The sequence below is a fragment of the Macrobrachium nipponense genome, chromosome 1, assembly GCF_015104395.2.
Source record: "Macrobrachium nipponense isolate FS-2020 chromosome 1, ASM1510439v2, whole genome shotgun sequence".
NCBI lineage: Eukaryota > Metazoa > Arthropoda > Malacostraca > Decapoda > Palaemonidae > Macrobrachium > Macrobrachium nipponense.
In genome coordinates this window covers 26,418,620-26,431,119 of record NC_087200.1, presented here as the reverse complement: position 1 = coordinate 26,431,119, position 12,500 = coordinate 26,418,620, and the positions used below count along the sequence as shown (strand labels likewise).

Here is a 12,500-nt window from a genome sequence, read left to right as displayed (position 1 = left end):
GCGAAGGACAAATGAAGTACATCCTTTCTCCTACAGGAACTCTACACATTACACGGCTACTGTCGATAGCACGAGGTTAGGGAGGGCTATAAGAGTAAGGCGGGTAGGGTGGGGAGGGGTGCCGTGGGGGGAGGGGGGGGGGGGGGGCGGGGAGCGGGGCAGCAATCTCACGTACAGCCTGTTCAAATTCAGGTTTATAAGGAAGATGGAGGATGTGCGATAAGAAAAGAGAGAGAGAGAGAGAGAGAGAGAGCTAATGTAGTCTTAAAAAAGGTAAGAAAGAAAGAATGCAAAATAAATAAATAAGTAAGTAAAAAAGAAGCAGAATCTCCATACATCGCGGATGCAAAGCCAGCAGAGAACAAAAGTTAAAATATTCATCTGAAGAAAACCTGTGAGAGAGGGGAAAAACGAAATGGCAGAATAAGATTAAGAAAAAAAGGGACATTCTTTATTTCACGGACCTGAAAGCGAAAGGAGGATGAGGAAAAATGTATGGGAAAAGAAATGCATAGCAAAAAGAATGAAAAAATAAGAAAAAGATACATATATTTACGAGTTCGTATCGCCTCTTAAACAAGCTAGACAATAACTGATACAGTCCATTTTGCAAATAAATAGTCCAAACACATAAGCACAAAATTACTGATTTCTGAAAAGTCATACATTAAGCAAATCATGCCTGCTCTTTTTACAAGCTCTGGAAAAACAAATAAAAATGGGATGGTAGTTCACTCAAACTTTCAGATCTCTGATTTGATACTGCCAATAAAATTAGAACTTTCAACATTTATGCTCCAAGATGCGAATCAAAGAGGCTTTGATGTCGAATAATTTCGATTTTTTTTTTCAGGTTTCCGTTCTTTATTTTCTTTCAAATATTTCTTCTTAGATTCTGTCAATTCCAATGACATTAATTTTTCTGGGTTTTTTTCTTATTAAGTCTAATGTTATTACTTGAGTTTATTTTTTTGTCTTTCTTTTACTCTTTAGTTCCTTAATTTTTCTGAGTTTTTTTATCCTTAATTTTTTTTTTTTCGAGTTTTTTTTTTTTTTATTAAGTCTAATTTTATTACTTTTTTACTTTTTTTTCATTCTTTTCTCTTTAGTTCCTTAATTTTTCCGAGTCTTTCTTTTATTAAGTCTAATGTTTTTACTTGAGTTTATTTTTTGTCTTTCTTTTTTCTCTTCAGTTCCTTAATTTTTCCAAGTCTTATTTCATTAAGTCTAATTTCATATCTCGAGTTTATTTTATTATCTTTCTTTTTCTCTTCAGTTCCTTAATTTTTCTGAGTCTTTTTCTAAGTCTAATTTTATTACTTGAGTTTTTTTTTTGTCTTTCTTTTTTCTCTTCAGTTCCTTAATTTTTCCGAGTTTTTTTTTATTAAGTTTATTTTTTTGTTTTTGTTTTTTCTCTTTAGTTCCTGTCTGCTTTACGTCTGTTTTTCCTATATTCTTTGTGCCCCTTTCTGCTTGTTCCCTTTCCATCTTCTTTGGTTCTCTTCCATTATATTTCGTCTCCTTTCCCATCAGTTTTTGTCTCTCCTCTGATAGTGTCGGATGTTACGTACGATCCATTTAGTCCCCCCCTCTGTAAAGACTATTTCTATTGTCCATCCTCTTGGACGAGCGGCGCTCTCTCACCCGTATCTTGTTGACCGACCTAATTGAAAAGCCGACACACACTTCTCTCTCCACACCATTTCCAATATCATATCACACGGAATTGTGTGTTTGTGTATGTATGTATGTATGTATGTATGTATGTATGTATGTAGTATGTATATATATATATATTTATATATATATATATATATATATATATATATATATATATATATATATATATATCCTGATCAATATCTTCAGGGCTACATACTACGTATACGAAATGCTCTTAAAAACATAGATGTAAACAATAATTTTACCCTTATTACTTTGATCGGAATAGAAATGAACATAGGAAGAAATGTTTGCCTGTTTTCTGTCATAACTGTATTCAAACTCATTCGTAAGAGGACATCCAAAAAAATTGTAAGCACCCATCATTTTCCATTTCCATAGTGACTTTAACTGATGGTGAGAGATGCATATTGTAATTTTTAGCCAAATGAGTTTTGAAGGCCACTCATACCTTGACACCCGCCTGTGGGTGTATCTGTAGTCTCAAACGGTTGTGTATGTTTGTCTTTACGCTGTCTGTGTATATATATATATATATATATATATATATATATATATATATATATATATATATATATATATATATATATGACTAATATATGTATCAGTCCTTCGTCAATGGCTTGGAGATATAGTGTGTGTGTGTGTGTGTGTGTGTGTGAGAGAGAGAGAGAGAGAGAGAGAGAGAGAGAGAGAGAGAGAGAGAGAATTATTGTGAGGGCAAAATAAACGACTAGACCCATAAGCTCCCTTTATGAGATCATAACTCAGGATAAATTACACATAAAAAAAATAATGAATAGTGATGAATGCTTCATTCTCCCGTGTTGATGACAAGCTTCATTCGCTCATTTTACCAGAAGCTTCACTGGAAGCTTCATTACAGATTCACGGCCAAGTCTGACAAAGCCTCACACCAACAGCTCTATTAAAAGCTTTGTATTCACAGCTCGAGTGGAAATATATATATAAAAAAAATTACTGAACGCTTCACCTTCCACAGTTCAACTGGAAGCTTCACTTCAAAGTGAAAGCTTCAAAGTGAAAGCTTCAAAGTGAAAGCTTCACTCACACAACTCTCATGAGGACTTCTTGCCCACAGCTTTAAAGAAGGACTTCATTCCCATACCTCTGCAGAAGACTTCATTCACACAGCTCCACAGAAGACTTTGTTCCAACAGCTCTTTCAGAAGACTTCATTCCCACAGCTCCAAAGAGGACTTTATTCCCAAAGCTCTAAGGATGACTTCATTCCCAAAGTTCTAAAGAAGGATTTAATTCACATAACTCTAAAGGAGGACTCTTTTTTTTCCACAGCTCCAAAGAAGACTAAACTCCCACGGCTCTAAAGAGGTCCCGATGCCCAAAGCTCTAAAGAGGACCCCATATCCACACCTCTAAAGGAGGACTTCATTTCAACAACTCCAAAGAAGACTTAACTCCTAAAGCTCTAAAGAGGACCTCATGCCACAGCTCTAAAGAAGACTTCATTCCTACAGCTCTAAAGAAGACTTCATTACCACAGCTCTAAAGAAGACTTCATTCCCACAGCTCTAAAGAAGACTTCATTCCCACAGCTCTAAAGAAGACTATATTCCCACAGCTCTAAAGAAGACTTCATTCCCACAGCTCTAAAGAAGACTTCAATCCCACAACTCCAAAGAAGACTTCATTCCCACAGCTCTAAAGAAGACTTCATTCCCACAGTTCTAAAGGAGACTTCATTCCCAAAGTTCTAAAGAAGATTTCATTCCCTAAGCTCTAAAGAAGACTTCATTCCTGCAGCTCACTACGTATATCAACATCAGTCAAACAATCATTAAACTACGCACTTGCTTAAAGTTAAAAGGAGAGATGGTAATAAAATTCAAAGCCATTAATAATGACAAAGGGAACGCATCAATTACCCAGTGTTCAATGAATCATTGTAGTTACTAGTAATGAATAATGGAACTAAGTTTGAGTGAATGGTTTTCGTAGTATCAACCTATTATAGATTACGCTAACCTAATTACCCGAACGATTTAATGCACTACTCTTACTAAAGGTCATTAATTAAAGTGATATGTTAAATCAAATCTCGCTAATTCGCCGACAATGGATCGTCTCCCTTTTGATGTTGTAAGGAGTTGTAACGGATACGCGAACACTGGCTTCGGTTTGCTTCCCTTTGCTTTGGCCAAATCAACATAGCATTTCTGAGTAAATACTGCACCTCCGAATATACAATTACATTTCTAAACAAATACTGAATTTAATCAATCACCCACCTTTGCGGTAAATAATAATAATAATAATAATAATAATAATAATAATAATAATAATAATAATAATAATAATAAAATGAAACCATAAACCACATAGCAAGCGAATGTCCGGCACTTGCACAGAACCAGTACAAAAAGCGCATGATTCAGCAGCAAAAGCCCTCCACTGGAGCCTGTGACGTTGATTGACAAAATCAAGAAGAAAGTACCACTCATTGATGTCGCAATACCATGGGACACCAGAGTTGAAGAGAAAGAAAGGGAAAAAAGGGATAAGTATCAAAACCTGACAATAGAAATAAGAAGGATATGGGATATGCCAGTGGAAATTGTACCCATAATCATAGGAACACTAGGCACGATCCCAAGATCCCTGAAAAGGAATCTAGAAAAACTAGAGGCTGAAGTAGCTCCAGGACTCATGCAGAAGATTTGTGATTCCTAGAAACGGCGCACATAGTAAGAAAAGTGATGGACTCCTAAGGAGGCAGGATGCAACACGGAACCCCACACTATAAATACCACCCAGTCGAATTGGAGGACTGTGATAAAAGAAAAAAAAATAATGATAATAATAATAATAATTTAAAAAAATCCTCATAATAGCACGAGTCTTCAAATAGAGAAACAAATCCACAGTTATGTAAATGTAAATATATTTAGATAGCTTTCGGGAATCTGTTCGGTTCCCCTTATGATAAAGGGAACCGAACAGATTCCCGAAAACTATCTTTAAAGTTTTAAATTTAAATATATGTGCAATTACATAACTGTAGATTTGTTTCTCCAATAATAATAATTATCATCATCATCATCATAATTGGAAAAGACAAATGTGTCTTCGGCAACATAAAAAAAAGGCAAAGTGACAAGGACTGAAAAGATAAAGCTACCAGATGGGATTAGCATCAACCACATAGATGAAACAGGTTACAAATACCTGGGAATAATAGAAGGAGATGATATAAAACACCAAGAGATAAAGAACGAGAGACTCAAAACTCAACGCCAGAAATATGATGAAAGCCATAAAGACATGGGAAGTACCAGTAATCAGATACAGCTCAGGAGAGTGATATATTTGTTCCATAAATATCTAATGCTCAATAAGTATAATAAGTGTAAGAATAAAAAATAAAACTCTGGATTAGAGTGTTGAGTTATGATATTTCCCAAGTTCCGTTTAATTTTGCTGAGAAGAAGGAACAAATTACAGTTACAAAAACGCAACATGACGGATGTTAAAATTAAAATTTAGAACAAAGACACAAGAACCAGGAACAACAGAAGCGAAAAACATTAAACGAGCTAATTCGTTAAAAATGATAGGTACAAGCATGGGATGAACTTGTCTACTTTAAACAATTAGCAAATGCTCGACGTTATAAATACATATGACATGAAAGAAAGCATCCAAAACATTAGCAAATAATCCAATAGATAGTAAGCAAATTTTACACGAGTTGCATGTAAAGCCTTTGAATGAAAGGACTCCAAATACTTATATGATAAACTAAAAAAAACAGCTCTCTGTCTAACTATATCTAAATCCATATTCTTATATTAAATATATATATATAATATATATATATATATATATATATAATACACACACACACACACACACACATATATATATATATATATATATATATATATATATATATATATATATATCATACATGTGATATATCTAAATCTATATCTATATCTATATCTATATCTATATCTATATCTCTCTCTCTCTCTCTCATCTCTCTCTCTCTCTCTCTCTCCTCTCTCTCTCTCTATATATATATATATATATAATATTATATATATATATATATATATATATATATATATATATATATATATATATATATATATATATAGATATATGAACAAAGTTACACCCACGGACATGGTCACAGCAACTGTGACACTATGCTGCTAATAGGACGACAGTACTAAAAAGTCTCAACCTCGTTCGTAACTGTAAAGTTGTTCGTGTAATCATCACGGTTTTACCTTTTTCGTGATTTGAAATCACACACATACCCACACAAACACACGCACACACACATATATGATAACATATATATATTATATATATATAATATATATATATATATATATATTACACATATATATATATATATATATTATATATATATATATATAATATATAATATAATATATATAATATCTATATCTATATATATATTAATCTATATAGGATCTATCTATATATTATATATATATTTATATATATAATAATATATTATATATAGATATATATAGATATATATTATAATATATATTATATAATTTATATATTAATATATATATAATACATATATATATATAATATTATATATTAAATATATTATTTATATATATATGTATCTATATATATAAAACTGGACGTAGTGTGTCACATACAGTTTGAAATGGATTGAGCAATGCGACCAAACTAGCATACTTTATGACCTGCCATCTGGAAAAGAATACGGGAGAGGGGGGGGGGGGGGTGAGGCATCTTTAGCACCAAAGGAGGGATGGTGTGGGAAGGGGGTTGGAGAGGGGTGAAATGTGAAAATAACTGAAATTGACGTGACAGACATTAGTGTCTAAATCCATAGTGTTTAGGTCACCGTGATGAATAGTGACACTTCTGATACCCTTCGAGTCCAAGTTCAGAACGACACTCCCAATGGCCTTCAAGTCCAAGTTCACCACCAGTAGGAAGGGGTGGGGGTGAGAAGGGGTGGGAAGGGGATGACATGTAAAAATAACCAAAAAACTGTAGATATTAGTGTTTGATTTATAGTTTTCAATATCTCTGAGGTGAATAGTGACACTCCCAATGTTCTTTAAGTCTAAGTTCAGCGCAGATAGGAGGGGGAGTGGGAAGGTAGTGGTGACATGTAAAAATTATTAAAAACTACAGATATTAGTGTTACATCTATAGTTTTCGACGTCACTGAGATGAATAGTGACACTCCTGGTGCCCTTTGAGTAAGTTCAGCCCTGATAGGAAGGGGGGGGGGGAATAAGATAAAATGAAAGATATTAGTGTCTAATCCATTATTTTTGAGGTCCCTGGGATGAATAGAGACACTTCCGATGCCCTTCAAGTCCAAGCTCAGCCCCAATAGGAATGGGGGTGGTGGGGTGAGAAATGGTAAATTATAAAATGTAAAAAATGCTGGGCAATGTAACAAAAGCTGTACTGGTTGTCATTCAGTTTTCCTCAAGCAGCGCCGGGTCGGTCATCCACTAAACATATACATATATCTATAGTGTGTATTTTCTGTGAGCATAATTATAAGATCGCACCCTTACGTAAACTTGCTCAAGGGCATCCGAGCAAAGTACACAAAGCAGAGCGAGATCTAAGGGATCAAGCAGGACATTATCGAGTTTAATGCGACATTTCAGTGAGTCTCAATGGTTTGAGTATTCCCACTGGAACGTGCGCAGCATAATAACTAAAAAAATAAAGTATAAAATACTTTCTCTGAAAATTTCTTCAAAAGGAAACTCAAGTCTTTATAAACAAGACAGTGCCTCAAGTCAATTGTTACATAGCTAAATACTTCAGAATCTCTTAGTTGCCAAGTTAGAAGGAAAGAAGCTCAGGGTAATATTACGATGAATTCAAATAGGAAAACTATATACTGCACAGAAAAAAGTATGAAGTACCTGATGAACGCATTCCAGCTCGTAAGGCATTTCGGAACGCAAGTCCCGGTCCAAAACTAAGGTTGTGGCGGCCACCTGATGCTGGAGAAAAACACGATGCGTTAGAGAGAGAGAGAGAGAGAGAGAGAGAGAGAGAGAGAGAGAGAGAGGAGAGAGACTTTTGATTCAAACTAATAAACAAAAAAAATTATTGAAAACACGAGGGGGGCAATTCGTTCGACCTAGATTCTCGATTCGTTTTCGGGAAAAACCTTCCATCGTCCTAATGGATTAAAATTTCCTACGGTAAACAAAAACGACAAACAACCAAAATAGAAGGACCAGGTTGCTTGGGTTTCACTGTTTCTTTCGATAGAAAGGACTGCAATTGTCAGAGGGTACAAATTGTAAGAAGGTTCGGCGATGAGAAAATTCATACATTTTCAAATAAAAAGTAATAGAGGAAAAAAAGAAAAACAGAGTATGTAGTGGTTTATGATAAACAAATAAATATATTTCATGTTCTTTTCACGAGGTAAGGCTTCTGCTTATGATAAAGAGATGCTAAATGTCACAAATAACTATTACTTTCTTACAAGTCTGCATGATGGCCAGTTTTAAACGGGAATTACTTTCTTAAAAGCCTGACTGATCTTTATTTCAAAGGGAAAATTACTTTTTTTATAAGTCTGAATGTTAGTCAAAATGTGAAAAAAAAGAGGTTATAAACAATAGGCCAATGAGAAAAACAAAACTCAGGGGCTGATATAACATTCAAATACAGCAGCCTGAAGACCAAACATGATTATTCCTTGTTGCTTATTTTTCTTAGTGTACGATTCCCACTTACATCACTCACAACTGGTTACAGCGTTATATTAAATAACGATCCTCCAATCCTTTAAACGAATGACGCTAACATTTTCTGAAGGTGGTATGCTTACGAAAATCAACCCTAATCTAAAAGCAAAGCAGCATGAGCTTTTAGAGTTTTTTTGTCTCTCTCTCCGAGATTCAGACTACTTATGAGAGTAAGGTAAGGCCATATTCCCAATTTTACAGATAAACATAACGCCACGAGAATTGGTGGATGAATCAAGGATCCTAACAGAGATATGTAGAGGTAATTGTTTCCATCTAAGGAAAAAAAAATAAAAAAAGAGATTGTCTGGTGGCATCTCAATTTCCCAATTTTTCTTGGCTTGTTGCCAAGTCCGAAATCACATCGTACATAAAAACAAACTTATAAGGACCTAACTGTAATCAAAATTGGAATTAAAATAAAAATCTTACGGGAGTGAAATACAATGCTGTACAACGTTCCTTCGAAATATTTCCAGAATGTATTACATAATTCTGAACTGTACTTAATGTTTAACGCTGAGGGCATATGACGTTTTCAACCCAAAACCTTCCCGAACTTTTACCAACAATAATTCTTGGAATAGATGCGCCTCCTGTCAACACAGAATGCCGTCCTCTTTCTTCTTGTCAGTGAAAGATATGTTCTCAAGGCATGAAAACTCCCTGGCAAGAGGAAAATCCTCAAAAATCCTACTCATAGGGGCGAATGGAAAGGAGGATTGAAGATGCATTATTCAAGGATAACTCTGCGGATGAAAGATTCAAGCCGTATGACAATATCTGTCTATTTTCCAAAGGACAAAAGATCATTTTATTCCTGCCATTCGTGACCATTATGGTGTTTTAGGACGGTATAGGGTTGTCGGACACCTCCAGGCTTCTTCAATCTTTTTGTAAAAGTTAGGGTTGTCGGACACCTCCAGGCACCTTCAATCTTTTTGTAAAAGTTAGGGTTGTCGGACACCTCCAGGCATCTTCAATCTTTTTGTAAAAGTTAGGGTTGTCGGACACCTCCAGGCATCTTCAATCTTTTTTGTAAAGTTAAGGTTGTCGGACACCTCCAGGCATCTTCAATCTTTTTGTAAAAGTTAGGGTTGTCGGACACCTCCAGGCATCTTCAATCTTTTTGTGAAAGTAACTTCTTACTTAGGTCAAATGAAAGCAGAGGAGTTATATTTTCATTGCACTCTCTCGAATAAAAAAAATGAAATGAAAGTTTGCTTTATTTAAATTCCAAAAGTGGGTAGATTTCACTCGACGTTTGTGATGATGTTACTCAAGACGATTAAGGGTTTGTGTTGTTACGTTAAGAGAAGCATTTATTATTAAGATTACAATTATTTTAATTATTAAGATTACAATTATTTTTATTATTAAGGTTACAATTATTCTTATTATTAAGATTACAATTATTCTTATTATTAAGATTACAATTATTATAATTTTCTTTCTTCAAAAAAATGAAAATGGAAAAGGGAAGGTGAACCAAAGAGAAGAAGGAAAATAAAGGCGGGTTTAATTACGACGGAAAAGATTGATTTGCTTCTTATGGTATGAAAGATTGAGCAAGGAAAATCAGAAGCAGGAAGAGAATTCCATAGTCAGAAAAGCCAGAAAACTGAGAATGGTAATCATAGCGCTTATGGAAGAGACAGCAGGAAACTGAAACTGAACAAACAGGTAAATGCAGAGTCACTGATCAAACGAATTGTCTTTGAATCAATCGTACCGAGGAGGGAAACAAATGCTGAGGGTAATCCATTCTGACAGTGATGATAGACATTTTAATATAAAGCTTCATTAACTGGAATGGATGAAAAAATATTTAAGGTAAATAAAGATGAACTGCAGGAACCCTCCAATACAGTAATTCTGAAATTACTTTAATAAACCAGAATGATGATGGATAATGATGAAAAGGGAGATGGAGACGTTTGGATTTTGTCCTTTGCACCAGCCCGGCGCTTACTTTTATAGAAGTCTTAGACGTACTTGGATGATAATATGGCACAGGAAGATGGAGAGGAGGGCAGATTCTTCAAAGGAAAACACGATATAGATTTAAATGGAGGAATTTCTAAGCAAATGCCCTTAGCGTGCACTGCACAGGAGACGATGTTTATCATTATCGGGCATTAAATGCCTTCATATAAAAATTAAAATGAATTTTATAAAATCTTTATAAGATTAAAGGGCAGAGTGCACAAGGCAGTGGTCAGACCAGCTATGACATATGGATTGAAAGCAGCACCACTAGAGAAAACAGAGGGCAGAAAGTTGGACGTAACCGAGATGAGGATGCTTAGATGGATGAGTGGAGTAACCAAAAAGGACAGGGTTAGAAACGAACATATCAGGGGTACGGTAAAGGTCACTGAAGCATCAAAGAAAGTGCAAGAGGCAAGGTTAACATGGTATGGCCACCTGAGGAGACGAGAAGAGAAACACATGGCAATAGAAGTGATGGACGTGGAGGTGGATGGAACGCGAAGGAGAGGAAGACCTAAGACCAGATGGAGACTGCATTTGAGATGATATGAGGGAGAAGGGAGTATGGGAGGAAATGACACAGGACAGAGGTAGATGGAAGAGATTCATGAAAAACGGCGACTCCGAAAAGGGATAAAACTGGGAAGAAGAAGAAGAAATCACATCAGGTAACTTAGACTTTTTTTTATCAGTCATCAACAATCAAATCAATCCTTTATCAGTAAAATCAAGGTGTCATTAAACCAAAGTAAGGAGAGGTCTACAAACCATTAAACAACAAAACAGATCGTAGCATACCGTGCTGTGCACAGTGTAGCACAATGGTTTGGTGATATATTCTTTATATAAAAATTTGGTTTGGACAACAGCCATTACTGCGTTAGAATAAATGACAATAATTCTGTGGATATCGCTTTGATCTTCCACTCAAGTTTTTACCATTAACGTTTTTATTGGTTACTGCAGTTATATTCAATTATGCGATTTTATACGATAAAAACTAAACCGCTAATCCATACTATTTTTCATCCTCTATCACACTCTCTCCCCGTAGTGATTATGTAAGCGGTAATATGTTTGCAATCTATACACATTGTGTTGGGATGTGCGCGTTGTTGTCAATCTACAGAATGCTGAAGTTTATTCTTAATGCGGAGTAATTGCGTGTGTGTGTGTAGAGAGAGAGAGAGAGAGAGAGAGAGAGAGAGAGAGAGAGAGAGAGAGAAGGGGTTGAGGGGAGGTGGAATGACCAATGGGTTTGAATTCAAACTACTGGAAAGAAAGTCAGGGGGTGAGTTCGGGTGAGGGTGGGGGTGTTGGCGAGTCTGTCAGTTTAAACTATGCAAGTAGATGAAGAATTGCAAGAATCAGAGAAAATTGAAAGAGATAAACCTCAACAAAGTACCGGGAATTATCTCGTCAAATACCCAAGCAGCTCGAAATCTTAATTATCTGAGTAACGGAAGCTCAAGTGCCATTGGGTCCAGAATTAGCTGGAAGGCAGAAGAACCCTGACAAAGACAAAGTCAGGAGCCGTCTCAGTTGGTTAGGCCAAGTTCAGCGGGTCACATCGAATCTCTTTGACTTCAAAACCTTACCAATACTTACGAGCTGCCACTATGCAAGACTCGTGCTTGCATAAGGCCGGATTAATTCATACCAACAACTTAACATGAAATATTCTGTGCTGGTAACTGGAAGAACCAGAGACAAACAAAGCATCTAGAATATTGCATGCACGCTCACGACAAACCAATTATGCTGAGCGGTGAATAATTTTACGCCGAATTAATGAGAAAGTTGCCGGTGACAACATTAATTCCCAAAATCCCGGGAGTGGCATTAGGCCTATCAGCGTGGTTCATGTCGACGCCATCCGTATGCTGGATATCAGCCTATACAGAGAGTGAGTTGATTGCAAGGATTTATGTTAAAAAGTAAGGAGGTTACGAAAAAAAACACTAGGCCAATATAACTTAGGGAATGGCTGCAATTTTTGAAAATATGAATCGTAGTTGAGCCTAAAACATT

General features: G+C 35.6%; 1 protein-coding gene across 3 annotated transcripts in view; it reads right to left on the bottom strand.

Annotated features, from left to right (window-relative positions):
- Window positions 1–12,500, bottom strand: part of LOC135219173 (neural cell adhesion molecule 1-like) — a 321,850-nt gene that overhangs the window by 253,606 nt on the left and 55,744 nt on the right. Inside the window, exon 1 of one of the 3 annotated variants that reach the window (XM_064255707.1) lies at window positions 7,638–7,718. The exons of 1 other annotated variant lie outside the window; for it this stretch is intronic. In XM_064255707.1, the coding sequence (XP_064111777.1) occupies window positions 7,638–7,650 (13 nt within the window). In that variant the 5' untranslated portion in view covers window positions 7,651–7,718. Of the gene's footprint in view, window positions 1–7,637; window positions 7,719–12,500 lie in introns of those variants that run through there. One more of the 3 variants, XM_064255708.1, reaches the window with a different exon arrangement.